General features: G+C 38.0%; 1 protein-coding gene across 1 annotated transcript in view; it reads left to right on the top strand.

Annotated features, from left to right (window-relative positions):
- The window catches only part of pparg (peroxisome proliferator-activated receptor gamma), a 45,668-nt gene that overhangs the window by 17,451 nt on the left and 3,977 nt on the right, over positions 1-24,240 (top strand). Inside the window, exons 3-5 of the mRNA XM_039648555.2 lie at positions 3,168-3,337; positions 13,049-13,187; positions 21,590-21,789. Coding sequence (XP_039504489.2) covers positions 3,168-3,337; positions 13,049-13,187; positions 21,590-21,789 — 509 coding nt within the window. The remainder of the gene's footprint in view (positions 1-3,167; positions 3,338-13,048; positions 13,188-21,589; positions 21,790-24,240) is intronic.

Raw genomic sequence — 24,240 nt, forward strand, 5'->3', positions numbered from 1 at the left:
AGAGTACTGCACTCACACTTGTTACTCACTCACTTAATAATGTTGGGTTAAAAATAACCCAACGAGTAACCCAACTATAGGCTGGTATATAGTACAGAGTACTGCACTCACACTTGTTACTCACTCACTTAATAATGTTGGGTTAAAAATAACTCAACTAGTAACCCAACTATAGGCTGGTATATAGTACAGAGTACTGCACTCACACTTGTTACTCACTCACTTAATAATGTTGGGTTAAAAATAACCCAACGAGTAACCCAACTATAGGCTGGTATATAGTACAGAGTACTGCACTCACACTCGTTACTCACTCTCTTAATAATGTTGGGTTAAAAATAACTCAACTAGTAACCCAACTATAGGCTGGTATATAGTACAGAGTACTGCACTCACACTCGTTACTCACTCACTTAATAATGTTGGGTTAAAAATAACTCAACTAGTAACCCAACTATAGGCTGGTATATAGTACAGAGTACTGCACTCACACTCTTTACTCACTCTCTTAATAATGTTGGGTTAAAAAGAACACAACGAGTAACCCAACTATGGCCTGGTATATAGTACAGAGTACTGCACTCACACCCATTACTCACTCACTTAATAATGTTGGGTTAAAAATAACACAACAAGTAACCCAACTATGGCCTGGTATATAGTACAGAGTACTGCACTCACACTCGTTACTCACTCTCTTAATAATGTTGGGTTAAAAAGAACACAACGAGTAACCCAACTATGGTCTGGTATATAGTACAGAGTACTGCACTCACACCCATTACTCACTCACTTAATAATGTTGGGTTAAAAATAACACAACGAGTAACCCAACTATGGCCTGGTATATAGTACAGAGTACTGCACTCACACTCGTTACTCACTCGCATAATAATGTTGGGTTAAAAATAACACAACGAGTAACTTAACTATGGCCTGGTATAAAGTACAGAGTACTGCACTCACACTCGTTACTCACTCGCATAATAATGTTGGGTTAAAAATAACACAACGAGTAACTTAACTATGGCCTGGTATAAAGTACAGAGTACTGCACTCACACTCGCTACTCACTCGCATAATAATGTTGGGTTAAAATAACCCAACTAGTAACCCAACAATGGGCTGGAATATAGTACAGGGTACTGCACTCACACTCGTTACTCACTCGCTTAATAATGTTTGGTTAAAAATAACCCAACGAGTAACTTAACTATAAGCTGGTATATACAGAGTACTGCACTCACTCTCGTTACTCACTTAATAATGTTGGGTTAAAAATAACACAACGAGTAACCCAACTATGGCCTGGTATAGAGAGTACTGGGTACTGCACTCACACTCGTTACTCACTTGCTTAATAATGTTTGGTTAAAAATAACCCAACGAGTAACCCAACTATAGGCTGGTATATAGTACAGAGTACTGCACTCACACCCATTACTCACTCACTTAATAATGTTGGGTTAAAAATAACACAACGAGCAACCCAACTATGGCCTGGTATATAGTACAGAGTACTGCACTCACACTCGTTACTCACTCGCATAATAATGTTGGGTTAAAAATAACACAACGAGCAACCCAACTATGGTCTGGTATAAAGTACAGAGTACTGCACTCACACTCGTTACTCACTCACTTAATAATGTTGGGTTAAAAATAACACAACGAGTAACCCAACTATGGCCTGGTATATAGTACAGAGTACTGCACTCACACTCGTTACTCACTCGCATAATAATGTTGGGTTAAAAATAACACAACGAGCAACCCAACTATGGTCTGGTATAAAGTACAGAGTACTGCACTCACACTTGTTACTCACTCACTTAATAATGTTGGGTTAAAAATAACCCAACGAGTAACTTAACTATGGCCTGGTATAAAGTACAGAGTACTGCACTCACACTCGTTACTCACTCGCATAATAATGTTGGGTTAAAATAACCCAACTAGTAACCCAACAATGGGCTGGAATATAGTACAGGGTACTGCACTCACACTCGTTACTCACTCGCTTAATAATGTTTGGTTAAAAATAACCCCACGAGTAACTTAACTATAAGCTGGTATATACAGAGTACTGCACTCACTCTCGTTACTCACTTAATAATGTTGGGTTAAAAATAACACAACGAGTAACCCAACTATGGCCTGGTATAGAGAGTACTGGGTACTGCACTCACACTCGTTACTCACTTGCTTAATAATGTTTGGTTAAAAATAACCCAACGAGTAACCCAACTATAGGCTGGTATATAGTACAGAGTACTGCACTCACTCTCGTTACTCACTTAATAATGTTGGGTTAAAAATAACACAATATGAGTAACTTAACTATGGGCTGGTATAGAGTACAGAGTACTGCACTCACACTTGTTACTCACTAGGGTTACAAAGTGTCCCGAATTTGCTGGGACGTCCCGATTATTGGGCCTAATTTATTTGTCCAGTACGGGACCTCTCTTGTCCCGATTATTGAGTGCTACGCCGCTCTGACTGAGACAACAGAAACATGGCACTTGAGAATGACCACGACAATGGTTGGGTTAAAAAAATAAGCCACCGTTTTTTTACTGTGTAGAAAAATCGTGTGTGATGCTGAGAGAAGTTAAAGGGAAAGTTCACTCAAAAACAACAACTCTCTTATCATTTACACCAACGGTCATTAAGATTATGTTTCTTCTGCACACCGAGGCTGTGTTTATTTGATTAAAAAATTCTGTAAAAAAACATTTAAAAAAGTTCAATATTACTCCAGTGTAAATCAGCAGTTTTCTATGTGATTTATATGGTTAAGTGTATTTTTTTTCCTGTGATCAAAGTTGAATTTTCAGCATCATTACTCCAGTCTTCAGTGTCAAATGATCCTTCAGAAATCAATCTAATATGAAGATCTGATGCTCAAGAAACAAATTACACTTAGAAAACGGCTGGTTTACATTCTAATAATATAATATAAAAAAATATTGAAAAAAATACTGTATTTTTGAATGCAGCTTTGGTGTGCAGAAGAGACTCTTTCAGAAACATTACAAATCGTAACTATCCCAAACTGTATCTATTCAACACTTTTAGTTTTACCGTTTTATAACTGTACAAATAAGATTCTGTTTAATAAATGTGTGTATTATTCTAAGCCTGCTGTCTTTGATCCGTTTCAGACTTGATCAAGCTTGAACCTGAGTCTCCTCCTCAGTTTGCAGAGAACAGCCTGTCGTTCTCCAAAGCTCACGAAGACCCGTCGGCCTCGGCGCTGAACATCGAGTGTCGTGTGTGTGGAGACAAGGCCTCAGGCTTCCACTACGGGGTGCACGCCTGCGAGGGCTGCAAGGTACGTCTACTTCACATGCCAACAACACTCATTACTCACTGACTCACCCAGAAATATGGAAACATGCCATCAAACGTCCAGCTGAACACACTACCTGTCAAACGCTTCTTAAAGAGTTTTATAATGTTACAAAAGATTCTATTTCAAATAAATGCCGTTTTCAACACTGATAATAATCATAAATGTTTCTTGATCATCATATTAGAGTGATTTCTCTAGTAATGAAGCTGAAAATTCAGCTTTGATATATTCACATAAAAAAAATCATAATATTTAACAATACTGTTTTTGTTGCTGTTGTATTTTTAATCAAATTAAACAGCCACTGTGAGCAGAAGAGATTTCATTTTAAAAATCCCAAACGTTTGGCTGGTAGTGGGTGTTGTCAGGCTTCATTCGGGGTGATCGCACACAATCCGACGGGATCAGCTCAAGAGGAGCTCAAGGGGTCACACTCACCGCTTAACACTTTCCTGCTCAGATCTTTAACCATCACACCACAGCACCCACACACACACACAAACTCACGTTTGATAGAGAAGATGCATTAATACCCCGAACACATGACACTCTTCCAGTCATTCTGACAAATTTAGAACATCAAACATCAAATTCATTTTCAGACATGCAGATCAGGTCTGAAAACGCTCTGAACCGTCTGACACTTCGACCGCAAACCCCCGGCAAGTTTCCACTGTGGCAGAAATATGTATGGGCAGAAAGATATGTCTCAATAAGAATAATCATGAGTGGGTGACCCAGACATCTCAGGTGCTCACATTTCCCACACACTCGACATCTGTGGTTTAGATGAGACATCACACTCACAAAAAGAGCCCCTCATACACACTCTACACTGTCTTTCTTTTTGAACAAATTAATACTTTTATGCATCAAAAATGCATTAGATTAATCGAGCGTGGCGTAAAGGCATTTATAATGGGTCAGAAGATTCTGTTTCAAATAAACGCTGTTCTTTAAAACGTACTATTCCTCACAGAATCCTGAAAAAATAAAATACATCACGGTTTCCACACTGATAATGATCATAAATGTTTCTGAAGGATCATGTGACACTGAATACTGGAGGAATGATGCTGATCACAGGAATAAATGACACTTTACTATATATTGACATATACTATAGATTCATACAATATTTCACTGTATTTCTGATCGTCGAATCTCTAGTGTAGATCTCATCACGCACACGTTTGTGTTGAAGTGAAGACTTTGCAACAGGATGATCCTTTAAAACAATGCAAATCTGGTGGCTAACCACATCCACGCTCGATGTGCTGCTTTCTCTGAAGAATCAGAGGACTTGGCCAGAACTGTTTAATGTGTGTTTGTGTGAAAAACACATTTCAGAACAAACTTAATTTGGGAAGGTCTACTGCGGCTTTACTAAATATGGTCCGACCACAAGAAAAACTGGTATTGTTCCCCGTCCCGTCACTTAACAATGCTTAAAGATGAGTTCAGCCAACCAGGTTAACTCATTTATTGTTCAACAATACAAAGCCATTCTGTTACACCTTACTATATATATTTTTGGCCTACGATGGTTCTAAATTTAAAAGTGGAGGTATCGAGAGGCAGAGTAAATGCATGAAAAACATCCTCTTTTAAAAGGCTCTTTCCTGTGTGCATAGTTCTCACTTCACTATGAATTTTTTTTTTTTTTTTAAACAAACTATAAATACTGCATGGAGTGGCTCTGAGACAGCACATGTATATGAAAATGTCTACCAAAAATAGATAGTCAACGTCTTTCTGCACCCTGTATTGTTTCCACTGGAAATCTGCTGTTCCTTTAGACGCTGGTTTCCAAGCGTATTTGACGTTACACGTGGGTTTTCATAATATTTGCCCATGCATTCTCCACTTATTAATGAGAAGTGTCAAGACTAAGACTAACAAGAATTGTTTTCTGGCCAAAGTCCAAAGCCGACCATTCTAATGCTCTGTTATTTAGATAAAGCGTGCTAGTCGTGAGAGCACAGGTTATCTTTGGGTGTAATGACTCGAGGAAAATGTCGGAATCTAAATCTCCTAAAGGCTCTCGAGATTACAGCAAGATTTAAAGCAACACTGTGTGTTTCAGAAGTTAGCAGAATAATTCACGGTTACACTTTATTTTAAGGTGTCGTTGTTACAGTGTAATTATATATTTAAGTACTGAGTAATATTAAATACTTCCTACTATAGGGTTCAGGGCCGGATTAACCATTAGGGCAACTGGGCACGACATCTAAGGGGCCCTGGACACCAGTGGCAATCGGGAGAGTCGGGAGTTTCCCAGGTGGACCGGTAGTGTTTCGAGGCCGCGAGGAACGGTTTGCTAAAACGGAATGTATGTTTGCACTAAGTGCCTGTCTTTTATAAAAAAAGACGCCATTCACGTCACAGCTGCAGTGGCGTCGGTCGTAGCGCGCAAAGCGCGTGAGTCAGGTTCTGTTGCGCTCGACCCCGAAATCGAATCCGCCTTTTGGCGAAGTCTCTTCTCCCTTTTCCCAACACATATGCAGTGGTGGAGGAAGTACTGAATCTCAGTACTTAAGTAAAAGTACAAATACCCAGATAAATATTTACTTTAGTAAAAGTAGAAGTAACACAATGACAACCATACTTAAGTAAAAAGTAAAAAGTACTTTATTTTAAATGTACTTTAAGTATTAAAAGTAAAAGTACTTGCATAACAATTTATTATCTTAATGTCTATTTTCTAATGATTAATAAAACATTTAATTCTAACTCATTCAACCTAATAGCCTACTCCTATAATGATGTTCAATAATGATGGAAAAAAATGTCACCATTTCTGACACAAGCTTGCAATTAGGCAATATCATGCTTATCCTTACTATATGTTAATATGTTTGGCAGTAAACGCGATTCATTTATGGTGTAATTCTGAACCTCTTGGCTTGCCATAATCCTAACCAAACCAAACATATATTACACACGGTGTGTTTCCTATGCACGTAAAAACAAATTTTCGCGTATGAGTTGCACGATAAACACACTGCGTGTGAGACGCATTTAGTGTGACCGGGTTGATATACTATATCTATGGCAACCAAACGTCACTGGTGAGACAAACGTGCAACGAACGGACGGTCAGATTACGTTTTGGCAGGGGAAAAACTGATCAGAAAATGTAACGAAAATGTAACAGAAGTTGTAGAAATGTAGTGGAGTAGAAAGTATAATAATTGCTGCAAAATGTAACGAAGTAAAAGTAAAAAGTAGGCACTATTTATTGTACTTAAGTAAAGTAAAGATACGTGAAAAATGTACATAAGTAAAGTAACGAAGTATTTGTACTTCGTTACATTCCACCACTGCACATATGAGATGTAAAATGTATAACCTAACATAAGTCTCTAGCGTTATATTTTGCCAACGAACTAAAATTGAAACCATGATATGGATTTTTGCCTTTATAAAACAGCACAAGACTTTAGTGCTGGGTGAATTAAAGAAAAGTGTGCACTTTGCTCACGCGATCAGGATGGTCATCTGGTGTTTTCTCCTAAATACAAGCTGAAGGGTTTATTTCTTGCAAGTGAAGAAATAAGTACAAAAGTTTTTTTAATTTTCCTATATTAGTGTAATGTGGACTAAAATATAGGCTACTTTTGAAATATTAAATTTCATTTTGTATAGTACATTTATAAGCTTCATGGATTTTACGTCATAGGAATAATTATATAAATCATTATTACATTATTATAATAATTGTTTGGGATCCTAAAACACCATTGATAATGTTATGTAGACTGAGACTCAACTAAAAAGATGTTTGAGCCCTTGTTTATTGTCCTGGTACAAATCAATGCGTTTTCTTAGTTCAACGAGCAGTTCATGGGTTGAAGCTCTTAATTTTGATCTCGAGCACGAGATTGTTGCATTTAACCTTAAAATGTAAAAAAATTTCTTGCGGGGGAGCTGTAAATGCTAAATTAAGGGTCCACCCAACATAGTTTTACAAATTCCTATAGGAAAGAACAACCATTTATGAACTTTACTCCAGCATAGTTCAACAAAGTTAAGTCAGTAAAACTGTAAATGTCGTATTAAAATGTCCTTGGACAGAATATACATTTGGCCTGCTTAAAGGATTAGTTCACTTTTGAAAAAACATTTGCTGATAATTTACTCACCCCCATGTCATCCAAGATGTCCATGTCTTTCTTTCCTCAGTCGAAAAGAAATTAAGGTTTTTGATGAAAACATTCCAGGATTTTTCTCCTTATAATAGACTTCAATGGGAACCAGGTCCAACCGAGGTCCAAACGACAGTTAATAACAGTTTCAGATGCAGCTTCAAATGTCTTTAAACGACACCAGACGATGAATAAGGGTCTTATCATGCGAAACGATCGGTTATTTCAAAGCTTATTCCAAAAATGTAACTTTTCTAAGGACAAATGCTAGCCTTGTAATATATTGTGAGGCGCGTTTGCAACGTCACGTAATACGTAATTACGTTCAAAAGGTCACGGGCGACGTAGCCGGAAGTACAGAATCAAAATCGTCCGACATCGTTGTTTTACCTTTTAATTCCTTTTTTGTAAACGCCGTTTGAGTTAGTTTTCACGTTCAACCTATGCGTTCAACTTGTAAACACTCTGTACCTCTGGCTACGTCGCCCGTGACCTTTTGAACGGAATTACGTATTACGTGACGTTGCAAACGCGCCTCACAGAATGGAGAAAGGCTAGCATTTGTCCTTAGAAAAGTCACATTTTTGGAATAAGCTTTGAAATAACCGATCGTTTCGCATGATAAGACCCTTATTCATCGTTTGGTGTCGTTTAAAGACATTTGAAGCTGCATCTGTAACTGTTATAACTGTCATTTGGACCTCGGTTGGACCTGGTTCCCATGGAAGTCCATTATAAGGAGAAAAATCCTGGAATGTTTTCATCAAAAAACTTAATTTCTTTTCGACTGAGGAAAGAAAGACATGGACATTTTGGATGACATGGGGGTGAGTAAATTATCAGCAAAAGTGTTTTTCAAAAGTGAACTAATCCTTTAAGAGGGGGCCTATAAGACATTGTGCCCAGGGCCCTCTGAACTCCTGATTGGGTTAGGATTGGGTTGCATGTAATTATGCATAAGTTACTGTTATTACTATGGTAAGGACGTGTAACATATGTAACAAGGACACTGTAAAATAAAGTGTTATTTCTTGCCCATGATTGTCGCTCTTTTACTTCTGACAAATGGGATCTGAGGCTTTGGAGCTTCGTAATGAATCACCATAAAAGTTCCCTCATAAAATAAAGGGTTTTTTGCAGTGATGCCATTGAAGAATCATGTATGGTTCCTCAAAGAAGCTTTCAGTGAACAGCTATTAGAAAACCACAAAGGATCATTTGAATAATCTGAAGAACCTTTTCCACTGTAAAGAGTCATTTAAGGATCATCGATGCCGATACAGAAGAGTCACGCTGAGCTTGTGTTGCTCCTCTTGCTCATCACTGAACTGGATCTGATTCTGAACAGATCATCTTTCATGGTGTGTGAACTCAATCAACTGACTCGCTCACAGACGGTTCGTTCTCAGATTTGATCCTGGATGTCGAGATTTAATCACACAAATCCTAGAACACTATAGTAATATAAGTCACGTACTCGGCTTTATTAAAGCTTTATGGTACACTCTGAGCGGATGAATATTGTGGTTGATGTGCTTCGGCTCTGAGCGGATGAATATGATTCTCCTGCTCGATTGCTAAATGACAGTGAGCACAAAAGGAGCTACATTTGCAAAACTCTAACTCTAGTCTGCACTACCAACAGTCACTTGAGCTAAACACTTCACATGCAAAACTCATTCCAAGCAACACAACTCTTAACACACACTCAAAACATGCTCACTCCGCACAACCCTTACTGAGATAACACACACTGTCACTCAGAACCAGAGCCTTCGCAAGGGTTGTGTGAACTGTGCAACCGCACAGGGCCTCTCACCACTAAGGGGGCCTCAATCCAGCCAGGTTAAAAAATTGAATAAAACGGAAAAAAAGTCGAATGCAAAGTTTGCAAGCAACAGTTTGCATATCGCTGCTCGACTACAAACACGGCATTTCACGGAAAAACGGTGAGCTAATGCCTAGTTTACACTACATGATTTGAAGCCCGATTTGCAAATCATTGAGCTCGCCGACAGGTCAGGGTGTTATCGCGTGCAAACCGCAGGGGGATTAGCGGGCGACGAACGTTTGCCAATCTGTCAGTAATCTGTCGAACGACACAACCTCAGTGATGTCATGAGCTACAGCCAATCGACGGTATTGCACTGTATTTGTTTTGAACCAGTAAAAAAAGTTAATGATCTCCATATGGGTGATTATCCGCTTATCATTATTTAATCCACCCACAAACTAAATTTACACTCAACATATTTCAATGTTATACCTTTTAAACATTTAAAACATCTATTCGTGTCTCAGCCTTGAAGCTTCGCATTTCAAGTTCGCACAGGGCCTCGCACCCCACCTATGACGGCACTGCTCAGAACACACTGAGAGTAAAAACACTAAATACAAACTTTGAACAATTTCAGTGACTGTAGTAGTAATATTTTCTTCAAAGAAAAGAGTGACATTCTTTCACATGATTTATTTACATTTTTTTCAATCGCTAACATGTGCTTACCCATACTTTAGATACTTTTTCTAAACTCTTAACACAGACTCAAACCTACAAAACAATTGGACAAATGGATAATTTTCTTCTCAAAAACACATTTTGTTAAATATATGCTAACTCTTCATTTCAAAACAGAACACATCTTTCTCTGCACACACTAACTTGACCAAAACACTGGAAATTCTGTCAAAGAATAACACTTGTTTTCACTTCACATGGTACATGCAGTCAATCAAAGTACACCAGGCTTCAAAATACTGGATATTGTTGACGTTACAAAAACTGCATTGACTTTGATGTTTCAGTTTTACACGTATTTACATGCAAAACATCCAATCCACCGTTTTACACTATAATTCTTGGTTTGGTGACTGTATGTCCACATGTACAGTAATGTTCACATTCAAACAGATTCCAGTAAAAAGTAAATCAGTGTTTAACCTCTCCCTGCATCTCTCACTGCATCTTTCACTGCTCCTGCACCTCTCACTGCATCTCTCACTGTACCTGCACCTCTCACTGCATCTATCACTGCACCTGCATCTCTCACTGCAACTCTTACTGCATCTCTCACTGCATCTCTCACTGCATCTATCACTGCTCCTGCACCTCTCACTGCATCTTTCACTGCTCCTGCATCTCTCACTGCATCTTTCACTGCTCCTGCACCTCTCACTGCATCTATCACTGCTCCTGCACCTCTCACTGCATCTTTCACTGCTCCTGCATCTCTCACTGCAACTCTTACTGCATCTCTCACTGCATCTTTCACTGTTCCTGCATCTCTCACTGCATCTCTCACTGTACCTGCACCTCTCACTGCATCTTTCACTGCTCCTGCATCTCTCACTGCAACTCTTACTGCATCTCTCACTGCATCTTTCACTGTTCCTGCATCTCTCACTGCATCTTTCACTGCTCCTGCACCTCTCACTGCATCTTTCACTGCTCCTGCATCTCTCACTGCAACTCTTACTGCATCTCTCACTGCATCTCTCACTGCATCTTTCACTGCTCCTGCATCTCTCACTGCATCTTTCACTGCTCCTGCACCTCTCACTGCATCTTTCACTGCTCCTGCATCTCTTACTGCATCTCTCACTGCATCTATCACTGCATCTATCACTGCTCCTGCACCTCTCACTGCATCTTTCACTGCTCCTGCATCTCTCACTGCAACTCTTACTGCATCTCTCACTGCATCTTTCACTGTTCCTGCATCTCTCACTGCATCTCTCACTGTACCTGCACCTCTCACTGCATCTTTCACTGCTCCTGCATCTCTCACTGCAACTCTTACTGCACCTCTCACTGCATCTTTCACTGCTCCTGCATCTCTCACTGCATCTCTCACTGCACCTGCACCTCTCACTGCATCTATCACTGCACCTGCACCTCTCACTGCACCTCTTACTACACCTCTCACTGCACCTCTCACTGCATCTCTCACTGCACCTGCTCTTCTCCCTGAGCCCATTGTTCTTACTCTTTGTCCACACATTGCAGTGTTTGTCTTTTTCTGTTTCCAAAAACATTACTCCTCAAAGTCCTCCTTTTACTGTATAAGTGTCAATGTAATAGAAAAAATAACCCCTGCCAGTGAGTCTAAGCCAGACTAAAAACAGCTGTGGTTGGCCCAATTTACCCAACATAAATACGCTGTGGGTCAATTATTCAATTATTTGTTTATTGTCAGTTGAGATATATTGTTTTTGAACTGATATTATTGCAGAAGCAGATGTTTTTATATTGTATCTAAGGTTTGGAATATTCTTTTTGCTATTGTGGGATGGTGTGTGTTAACATTTGTAAATACTACAAAAGCAATCCATAATTTGGTTGGGAGGTATAGCTTCTGTTAAGAACATGTAAGAATTGTGGAAATGTGTTCACTGACTGCATATTGTGTGAAAACGACATGAAATGTGTGAATGGTATGGGCACAAAAGGCTGATGTTGTGCTTAGAGTTTTGAAAATGTGACAACTGGTTAGAAAAACAAAAATATGTAAAATTTTATAACATAACAATTCTTTAAGGTGAATGAAAATTAGCAGTTTGCTTCAATAGTCTGTAATTTACACAATTACAGTAATAAGAAAAAAGGTATAAACTAAAAATACATACTGTAATTTAAACAAATAATTGAGCCTTTCAGCTGAAATTCCAATGAGCAGTGTGTGAAAGGCACAAGGCTTAAGTCTATTCTGTTTTGAATGTGTGGTTCACAGTTTTTACAGCAGTGTGTTAGCATTTGAACAAAGTGCTCTAAATCCACAGTGTTGTGCAGGTTGTGGCTAACATACTGTGATAAGTGTGTAGAGTTTTGAAAACTGTGTTCAAACAATGAAAAACAAACTAGAGTTTGGTCCACATGAACTTTAGTTAGAGTTTTGCACATGTAGCTCCAGTTGTTCTCACTGTCGTTTAGCAATCCAAAAACTGTAATAGACACAATACATTCTTGAGAATACAACATTTACAATCCCTCAGATCTTCTTCTGAAGCTGATGTCGATTCTTGTTTTATTACGAGCTCTGTCTCGTTCTCTTTTCTCCAGCAGACTCTCCTCTGTTCATACACACACAATCTGGTTCACTATCTTTATGGGGTCTCTCCATAGATGTAATGGTTTTTATACTGTAAAAACTGTATATTTTCTCCCCTTACACTAACCCTACCTCTAAACCCACACACACAGACACAGAAAACACACACACAATCTGGTTCACTATCTTTGTGGGGTCTCTCCATAGATGTAATGGTTTTTATAAAAACGGTATATTCTCTCCCCTTACACTAACCCTACCTCTAAACCCCCCCACACACACACTCCCACACACACACACACACACACACTCCCATATTGAGTTGTGGGATCAGTTAAGTGTTCAGACCTCAGGTCTATAGGAACTGCCATTGTGATTCTTGACAATGAGTTGAATAGATCAGATATGTTTTTAAAAAATTCTAACAAGGCATCAGGAAAGCCTTTTCCCCTTCCTTCCTGACGGCATTCCTTCTCCTCTTCTGTTGGCAGGGCTTCTTCCGCAGGACGATCCGCCTGAAGCTGGTGTACGATCACTGCGACCTGCACTGCCGCATCCACAAGAAGAGCCGCAACAAGTGCCAGTACTGCCGCTTCCAGAAGTGCCTGATGGTGGGCATGTCACACAACGGTGAGTCTCACACGAGAGGCCTGCATTTCACAGAAGTGCTTTCTGTTTGAACCGCTCAAGACATACACACACACACTCTTCTAACGTTACGCCCTGAGACACTGCGCTGCTGTTTCCTTTGTGTGGTTCCTCTGCAACATATGTGGCATTTCTTTCAGAACGTGCAGAAATCTTGTGTGTATGCGTGTGTGTGTGTGTGTGTGTGTGTGTGTGTGTGTGTTCGTTGACTCTGGGCTCAAAGGCAGAATGACACTTTACTTGCAACTCTGCAACCGCACAAGTCTTGGTTAAAACACCTCAGCGTGGAACACCACATGTCATTACCAGTGTCTGATACTGTCATCTGTCTGTCTGTCTATCTATCTATCTATCTATCTATCTATCTATCTATCTATCTATCTATCTATCTATCTATCTATCTATCTATCTATCTATCTATCTATCTATCTATCTATCTATCTATCTATCTATCTATCTATCTATCTATCTATCTACAGTATCTATCTATCTCTCTATCTATCTATCAGTCTGTCTGTCTGTCTGTCTGTCTGTCTGTTTATCTACAGTACCTATCTATCTACATTATCTATCTATCTATCTATCTATCTATCTATCTATCTATCTATCTATCTATCTATCTATCTATCTATCTATCTATCTATCTATCTATCTATCTATCTATCTATCTATCTATCTATCTATCTATATCGCATCTATCCATCTATCCATGTAGCTATTTATCTATCTATCTATCTATCTATCTATCTATCTATCTATCTATCTATCTATCTATCTATCTATCTATCTATCTATCTATCTATCTATCTATCTATCTATCTATCTATCTATCTATCTGTCTGTCTGTCTGTCTGTCTGTCTGTCTGTCTGTCTGTCTCTCTGTCTGTCTGTGTGTCTGTCTACAGTATCTATCTATCTATCTATCTATCTATCTATCTATCTATCTATCTATCTATCTATCTATCTATCTATCTATCTATCTATCTATCTATCTATCTATCTATCTATCTATCTATCTATCTATCTATCTATCTATCTATCTATCTATCTATATCGCATCTATCCATCTATCCATCTATCCATGTAGCTATTTATCTATCTATCTATCTATCTATCTATCTATCTATCTATCTATCTATCTATCTATCTATCTATCTATCTATCTGTCTGTCTGTCTGTCTGTCTGTCTGTCTGTCTGTCTGTCTGTCTGTCTGTCTGTCTACAGTATCTATCTATCTACATTATCTATCTATCATATCTATCTATCTATCTATCTATCTATCTATCTATCTATCTATCTATCTATCTATCTATCTATCTATCTATCTATCTATCTATCTATCTATCTATCTGTCTGTCTGTCTCTCTGTCTCTCTACAGTATCTATCTATCTACATTATCTATCTATCATATCTATCTGTCTATCTATCTATCTATCTATCTATCTATCTATCTATCTATCTATCTATCTATCTATCTATCTATCTATCTATCTATCTATCTATCTATCTATCTATCTATCTATCTATCTATCTATCTATCTATCTATCTATCTATCTATCTATCTATATCGCATCTATCCATCTATCCATGTAGCTATTTATCTATCTATCTATCTATCTATCTATCTATCTATCTATCTATCTATCTATCTATCTATCTATCTATCTATCTATCTATCTATCTATCTATCTATCTATCTATCTATCTATCTATCTATCTGTCTATCTGTCTGTCTGTCTGTCTGTCTGTCTGTGTGTGTTCAGCGCACTGGTGTTAGAGTGTGTGTGAGGGCACTAAGGCTGATGACAGGTGTTGTCCAGCGCTCATCGAGGTCAGTCAAGTTTAGCGTTATCAGTTTGCCACATTCCCATTGGCTTGCTCTGTTTTTCTCTCTCTCTCTCTCTCTCTCTCTCTCTCTCTCTCTCTCTCTCTCTCTCTCTCTCTCTCTCTCTCTCTCTTCACACACGTTGCAGTGGTTGGTGGGATTTGGCAGCCTGTGTGTTTTATCAATGATTCATGAAAGCGTGGACGTTCTGCCACAAACATGCTGTGTCACTCGCTCTGGCCTCCAGCCAGCCGCACAGAGCCTTCGCATGCACTCGTTTACTGAAGGCGTGATCGTAATGAATATGTCATATCAATCAGAACCGTTCTGCAGCAAGTCAGGGCACATATACAGTATATACATGAAAGAAACCAGTGGGGATATTAGATAACGTCTGTCATTCTGGCTCGAGAGCTGTGTGGGTTTGAACCTTCAGACGTCAGGCGTCCCAACCCTAGTCAAATACTGCAATCACACAATCCTGATCAAAGCTCTTCAAATGTTTCTGTGTGTAAAAAAAAAAAATCAATTAGGACAATAAATCGAGGGCACTTTTTCACGTTTCCTGTCTAACTGGTCTGAAAACTTTCTCAATGTTTATCGGAAGACACTTAAAAATCTACATTTCAGCAGTTCCAGTGTTTGAGAGCCTCACGTTTAGCCTGACATTATTTCCAGCTTAATGTGCACAATGGTGAGATGGGTTTACAGCCCTGTTTCTGTTGGCTTTGATCGCACGGGCCGTCCTAGATTCAGCGGAAATACCTACAGCTTTCTCAGAGTTCAGATGGCAATGCACAGATTAATTTGGCATTAGATGGTATTGTTAGATTAGAAGCTGTTTAAACTTGTCGTCTGCCGTGATCTTCCTAAAGCCGATCCATGCTAATGTAAAGACAAACTGATGTAAGATGTTTTACAGTTTAGATCTTGAGAGGAAAGCTCTCTTAAATGAACACTCTTTACTCACTCGAGTTGTTCTGAAACCATATGCTTTTATTTTTATTGTTTCCTGGAACACAAAAGGAGAAGTTTTCGAAGAATGCTGGCGTTGGATTATGCACTGTAAAAGTGAAACGACGGTGACATTTATTTAAAGTGCAGTTTGTCTAAAAACACACTCCTAAGAGAAATACTTTTAAATAAGATTAGGGTTCAAAAGTTGAACCTGAACTTTTTATAAGCTTCCATAGAAAAACATATAATGTTGTTACAAAGAACCTTATTTTTATTAGTTCATTTTCATAAATATTAGGGGTTTAAATACTATTGCTTTTCCAAACTACCTGCTCTAATAAAACCTCTTGTTAATTAGAGTTTTGCATTTATAAAAAAAAAAAATCGACATAAAAAACCGACAGCAAGTCGTGTCAATTAGGTAATTTTATTATTTATTGACATGGGACATAGAAATTGTTGGAAAAATGAGAGTGGCCTAACAAGTTATTAGCTGAATACATTAAAGGAGTCATGAACTGGCTTTTAAAATTTTATTATATTGTTGTCTGAGGTCAGCTTATGATGTTCGCTTGGTTTTTGCATTCAAAAACATCAAAATGAATAAGTAATAGGCTATTTTTTACCCAAGTTTTTAGCCTACCTGAAAAATGCTCGGTTTGGGCGTCTCGTACTGAAGACTCAGAAGTAAACGCCGTAAAGTCAACGTGGATAACAGTTTTGCATATTATAATGAGTTTCAACTCACCCGTCGATGCACTTGGGGGGAATTGTTGAAATTGAAAACGTCCAATGTTGTAAAATGTGAATGGAATGATTCGACCCAGAGTCCGTGTGTTGCACAATTCCTGTCAGATCCAATATAGACGGCACAGCACCGTTCGTTACTCTTAATCGGTCTGCAAATCCAGTCTTGTTTACAAAACAATCCTCAGTGAATTGAAGCAAAAAGACGGACAATGTTTTACTCTCATCAGCTGGAACGTCATTAAAAATAAGTTGATCCATGCAGTCCTATTGGAATCCAGAGGAAGCTTATGCAGAAACTGTTTTCCACAACCAGCACTGCACAATATTCTGTATTGCTCGGTAGCTCGATCCGTTTTGTCATCACGAGGTAGGAATCTATGTTAGTTAGCTTTATAAAACGGTTAGTTTGAATCCTTGATTCTGATTGGTCAAGAGCTGTGCTTTATTCACAATAAAACACGGCTATGGCCGCTTCACCCAATGGTTCTATTGATTGCTGTGCAACACTGCGGTTCTATGTTGTTTTTATTTGAGCTTTCATGCATTTTACACTGTGGAACGTTGCTGTTCACACGCAAGGACTATTTTTCCTAGCGGAAGGAAGGCTTTTAGTGATTTTACTTCAAGGAAGTTGCACTAATACATTGTTTTTTACTTTAATATCCGTTTTATAAAAGCAATAAGTTACTTGAGGCAAGTTCTGTGTCGTGAATAAGTACGGCTGAAGGGGTTGCAGGCATTCCGCTTCGCGTCGTGCATTACAACGCCCTTCAGCCATTACTTATTCACGATACAGCACAGCCTCTCGTACCTTATTGCTTACATGCGTGTAATGCGCGAAACCGTGGGCGGGACTAAACCAGCCGTGTTGAAGTAGGCGTTAATCTTCTTCTGCGGGGGTGGTGTTTTATCCTCTTTGATGTCATAGTCCCCCACTTTGAAAAACGAGTCGTTTTCTGAGGCTGGTGTCAATAAAAGCTTTTATTGGACTAACAAGGACGTTTTCAGTTCTAAAACTTACAGAATATTCTTATAATATGATAACCTATATAGGAAAATTAGATTTTTCAGTTCATCACCCAATGATAACTGACAGTGAACATGAATAAATACACACATACAACACAAAAAGGAACGAAAAAGTGAAATATCTTCGCAATCCTCTTTGAGGTTGTGTCTGTTTCATGTGCTTTAGTAAAAGCAGTTCAGTGTGTGATGGCCAAACGTGTTGTGAATGGACAGATACTGAATGTGAGCCTTCCCAAAGTTAAAAGAGATCAAAGTTATGGGATGGTTTTAATGTTTTGGGAACTGGGCATGTTTATTCATAAGCCCAAGAAATAACTCGAAACTCTTCATAAATCCAATGATTGGTTTAGTGGAGAAGAAGAGAGAAGAGCTCACACTTACAATCACTGAAAGAGAAAGAAAACACATGATTGGTAGGAAAAAGTGAGATACGTATGTGTGTGTGTGTGTGTGTGTGTGTGTGTGTGTGTGTGTGTGTGTGTGTGTGTATACAGTATATATCAATTTTGAAAGGATATCGGTAGCTGTTGTGAGTGTTGATGCTTGAGTTTAAGTAATGAGGGGCTTTACAACTATTTTAAAATTGTAAATTGAAATTGTCTTTGACACATTGTAACAGTTCCTCGGGACAATATGGTTCTGAATAGAACTGTTACTGTGTCTTTTTAAGAGTGTAAACACAAAAAAAAATATGTTTAAATCATTTTTTATACACTCGTAAAAATAAATGTTCTTAATTGGCTTCTTTAGATTATTAAAATGTTCTTCACACTGAGGTTCTTGTGATGATCACTGAAAGGTTCTCCGGGGAACTGAAATGGTTCTTCAACGGCATTGCTCTGAAACCCTTTTGAACTTTTATTTTTAAGAGTGATTGCAAAAAGGTGCCTTTCTTTATAGTTAACTAAATTTAACATTGTCTAACAAAATGTTTTTAGGTTTATCTGAACCCTATAATGCGTGAATTAATACATTTAAAAGCAAATATATAATCATCCCCAGTCCTCTTGGTTTTTCTTGGTTTGTGCTGAAATAAATGAGGACAAATATTCCACAGTTTGGCTACTAGTCTTACTTTTGTCAGCCAATTGTGAATGTGTTATCCTTTAAAAAAAAATAATAATAATACATTGATATATAAAGAGGAAAATCATGTAGAGTTATCTACCATGAGTTATTAATTAAGTACATTAAGTAACATTTTGGCTTATGTCCAAAGAAATATATTAAAGTAATAAATCTTTTTATGTTCTAGAAATGTTTTTGTCTTTGGGAAAATAAATGAATATTTATTCAAAATTTAATAATCAATTTGAACTAAATTCTGTAAATAATTGTAATAAACTAATGGAGTAAACTTGGTCCAATGATGATTTGTTTCAGTGCAGACTTCTGTTCTTCTGGTGATTATTATATCTATAATCAGGGAGTGTCTCTGTGTATCTAATAGAGGAAATGTCATGATAATCCATGCACTGACATCATCATGCACTTAAGTTTTATTGCTCTGTCTTGAACAGAAATTTAGGTCATACTTTATTCTGATGGTCCCTTTTAAACATTCTGTTGACTATAAGTAACTTTGCAACTACAAATCAAATAGCTTTCATTTACATTTATATTTATTAATTTAGCAGACGCTTTTATCCAAAGCGTCATTAGAGTATTAGTGGATTGTCCCTTAATATCTGCTAACTCTTTATTGTGATGCTCCTCAACAGATATTATAATGGCTTTAAGCAACTTTGCAACTACATGTCAACTTATTCCACTAACTTGAACCCCACCACTCTACTAATACTCTACTAATACTCCACTAATACTCTGCTAAAACTCTACTATTACTCTACCAACCCAAACCCTACCAGTCTATTAATACTCTACTTACCCGAACCCTACCAGTCTACTAATACTCTACTAATATGCCACTAATACTCTACTAATACTCCACTAATACACTACTAAAACTCTACTAATACTCGACCAACCCGAACCCAACCAGTCTACTAATACTTTACTTACCCAAACCCTACCAGTCTACTAATACTCTACTAATACTCTACTCTACTAAAACTTTAGTAATACTCGACTAACCCGAACCCTACCAGTCTACTAATACTCTACTTACCCGAACCCTACCAGTCTACTAATACTCTACTTACCCGAACCCTACCAGTCTACTAATACTCTACTAATCCGAACCCTACCAGTCTACTAATGCTCTATTAATTCTCTACTGATACTCTACTAATACTCTACTAACCCAAACCCTACCAGTCTACTAATACTCTACTAATCCGAACCCTACCAGTCTACTAATGCTCTATTAATTCTCTACTGATACTCTACTAATACTCTACTAACCCGAACCCTACCAGTCTACTAATACTCTACTAACCCGAACCCTACCAGTCTACTAATACTCTATTAATTCTCTACTGATACTCTACTAATACTCTACTAACCCGAACCCTACCAGTCTACTAATACTCTACTAATATGCCACTAATACTCTACTAATACTCCACTAATACGCTACTAAAACTCTACTAATACTCGACCAACCCGAACCCAACCAGTCTACTAGTACTCTACTAATACTCTACTCTACTAAAACTTTAGTAATACTCGACTAACCCAAACCCTACCAGTATACTAATACTCTACTAATCCAAACCCTACCAGTCTACTAATACTCTATTAATTCTCTACTGATACTCTACCAACCCGAACCCTACCAGCCTACCAATACTCAACTAACCCTAACCCTACCAGTCTTCTGTTACTCCACTCATACTCTACTAGTACTTCACCAATACTCTACTAATACTCAACTAACCCAAACCCTACCTACAGGGTCAACTAATACTCCAGTAATACTCTACTAATACTCTACTAGTATTTCACTAATACTCTACTAATACTCAACTAACCCAAACCCTACCTACAGGGTCTACTAATACTCCACTAATACTCTACTAGTACTTCACTAAAAGTCTACTTATACTCAACTAACCCAAACCCTACCTACAGGGTCTACTAATACTCCACTAGTACTTCACTAATACTCTACTAATACTCAACTAACCCAGACCCTACCAGTCTGCTTATACTCCACTAATATTCCACTAATATTCTACTAATACTCTACTAGTACCTCACTAATACTCAACTAACCCGGACCCTACCAGTCTACTAATACTCCACTTATATTCTACTAGTACTTCACCAATACTCTACTAGTACTAATACTCTACCAGTACTAATATTCTACCAATACTAATATTCTACTAATACTCTCATGAAACTGTATTTGCAAAGTTACTTACAGTCAACAGAATATGTTTATCAAAATAAAGTGAAACCGAAATTTAAATATTGTGATTGTCTATAAAGGAGATAAAACTGTTCTAAATGTCTAAAATTATATTTATACACTGCATATATTTTCACACCATGCTAAATATTGGGTCAATTCAAATATATTTTTCGTGAAATCTACTTTTCGAAACTACTCTGTAAAAAGACTACAGGAGAAGATTTCCCGTTTAATTCAATGTTTTACTTTTCATGTGAGATTTACTAGCAATTTATAAGTTAAAAAAATGTTTTTAGTATAAACATTTCTATATTAGTGTCAGAAGAAAAGCACTGAAGAATGTTTGAATCGGTCATAATGACCCGCGCTAACATGTAGAAACACTGAAAACACACTCCCACACACACTCCCCACAGACCGAGACGTTAAGCAAAGACTCCCAGCATGATGGATCTGGGATTTGGGGGTTTTCAACTGTCTGTTTGTTTGCTTTTTTCCCAGCCATTCGTTTCGGCCGAATGCCTCAGGCGGAGAAGGAGAAGCTGCTGGCTGAGTTCTCAAGTGACGTGGACCACATGCACCCGGAGTCTGCGGATCTCAGGGCGCTGGCCAGACTCCTGTACGAGTCCTATCTCAAGTACTTCCCCCTGACCAAAGCCAAGGCCAGAGCCATTCTCTCAGGGAAGACCAGCGACAACTCCGTGAGTCTGGACACTTTCACTAGATCGGTTCGGTTGCGTCATTTACCGAGGACTGAGTATGCAAATTCTTGTAGTTTCAGGCTCTACTAGAACAGGTTTTTCTGCTTGAGTGTTGATTATTCCCTCACATTCTCCATTGTTTCCACTCCTCTCTTCCCAATCTGTCAGTAACGCTCTGTTTATTTCCTGTCTCTATCAAGCCCCTCCTTCTGAAAAGCACGTTGTGCTCTGATTGATCGGCTGGATAAGTGTGTTGTGATTGGTTGAGCGCTTCGAGTGTTTGGGAAATGCCCTGCCAACCAGCAACCTTCCAGCCTCTCTCTTGAATCCATGACTTAAACTGCAGTTCTTCGACTGGCCACTAGAGGCTGTCTGAGTCAGACGTGCACACTTCAGAACCATTTTCAACATGGCATCATGAATTTGCGTAAACATACATGCCACTTTCAAGTCAAGTGGCGTGTTCTCTATACGCATTTTGAGCTATCCGCGTGTATGTCCACGCCGAAACGAACCGTCATCTTTTGCGTGTATGCCGCGTAAATGTCCGAGCGGAACGAAGCAAAATGTAGATCTACATCTGGGAGCGATATTTTTTTTTCCTAGGATGGTAGGGGAAGACTCATAAATGGTATTAACCCCAGTGACGGGTAGATTTAGGGACAGGGTTAGGGTATGGAAATGTAACGTTAAGTCAACGGCGTTCGTAAACACGCTGAAAAGTGATTATGCGTGTTGATAGCACGCCAAAAATTTAAATATGAATATGGCATGTCATACATGCATGGTTACGCACAAAAAGTATTCTGGTCACTTGGTAGACTTAAGGTTGAGCCATTGTAGTCACTCGGACTATTTTAACAATGTCTTCATTAACTTTTCTGGGCCGGCAAGTTTCAATTACACAGAAGCCTATGGGGGAGTGAGACAGATCTAAAAAATATCTTAATTTGTGTTCTAAAGATGAACGAAAGTCTAATGGGGTTGGAACAACATGAGAGCGTGTAATTACTGATTATTATTATTATCCAGAAGTGATACGCGCTGACTAACTCAACCAGGCCCCGCCCCTTTATTCTACATATGAATTATTATAATGAGGAATATTGTGACGTGTTCGTTCCCGCAAGAAACTCAAGACTACAATGGAGGGGTTTCAGGAGTTCAAAAACACTGACACTGATATAGAGAAGAACTGGAGCTTGTTCATGATCAAACACCAACATTACACACTAAACACAGATGAAGAAAAGCAGAATATGTGCTCTTTAAATGTTCAGCTCTTGACCTTTCACAGATGTAGACATTCAAAACCATGATCGTCGCTCCGCCACTGTCTAGACGCTGCATGAAGTGCACTTGAAGCGAAGCCTATAGCAGAAATTCAGGTTTCCGTCGGTTAAAACACAGATAATCTCATTCTCACACACTACTTTCATCATAAACATAAATATTGATGTGCATGACCAATCATAACAGACACGTTTCACTCTTAGATTATTTCAAGAACTATTATTTTTATCAATACATTTGTTACAGTGTTCATCTTTGTTAATGTTAGTTAATAAAAATACAGCTGTTCATTGTTTGTTTATGTTTGTTCACAGTGTATTGAGTAATATTAAAAAGATTTTAATACAGTATTAGTAAATGTTGAGATTAACATTAACAAAGATTAATAAAGGCTGTATAAGTGCAGTTCATGCCTAATTGTAAAATGTTGCCATTTTATTCATATAAATAGCAATTATGGTTATAGCCTCTCCACTGAACATTACAACTGTGTTGACAGAAATAAGTTGAGTTGCAGCGTACCCGTAAGTTCAGTTCGAGATATGAGCAAGGCTGTTGGATATGTGTTTTGTCTAACGCTGTGAACGATACGAACATCTGCTCTGCGGAGACATTATACACATCTCTAAAGGCAACGACTGCAGGGAGGAAATATCAAAGTATTGATACACACCGCCGTTCTCAAGTTAAAGTAGTCTCTTCTGCTCACCAAGGCTGCATTTATTTCTTTAAAAATACAACAAATACAAAAAAGGTAATATTGTTAAATATTACGGCAACTTAAAATAACAATTTTCTTTTTTAATATATTTAAAAATGTAATTTATTTCTGTGATCAAAGATGCATCATTTCTCCAGTCTTCAGTGTCACATGATCCTTCAGAAATCACTCTAATATGATGATCAAGAAATATTTATGATTATTTTCAGTATTGAAAACTGTTATTTACATTTTTATTTCAGATTTTTTTTGATGAATATAAAGTTTAAAAGAACAGCTTTTATTTAAAATAGAATCTTTTTTTAAGGTTATAAATGTCTTTTCTGTCACTTTTGATCAATTGAATTAAGCCTTGATGAATAAAAGTATTGATTTATTTTATTTCTTCCTCCAAAAAATTAAATAAAAGGTTCACTTGACCCCAAACTCTAATGTTA

This window comes from Pimephales promelas, chromosome 21, assembly GCF_988280905.1.
Source record: "Pimephales promelas chromosome 21, fPimPro1.hap1.1, whole genome shotgun sequence".
NCBI classification, from domain to species: domain Eukaryota; kingdom Metazoa; phylum Chordata; class Actinopteri; order Cypriniformes; family Leuciscidae; genus Pimephales; species Pimephales promelas.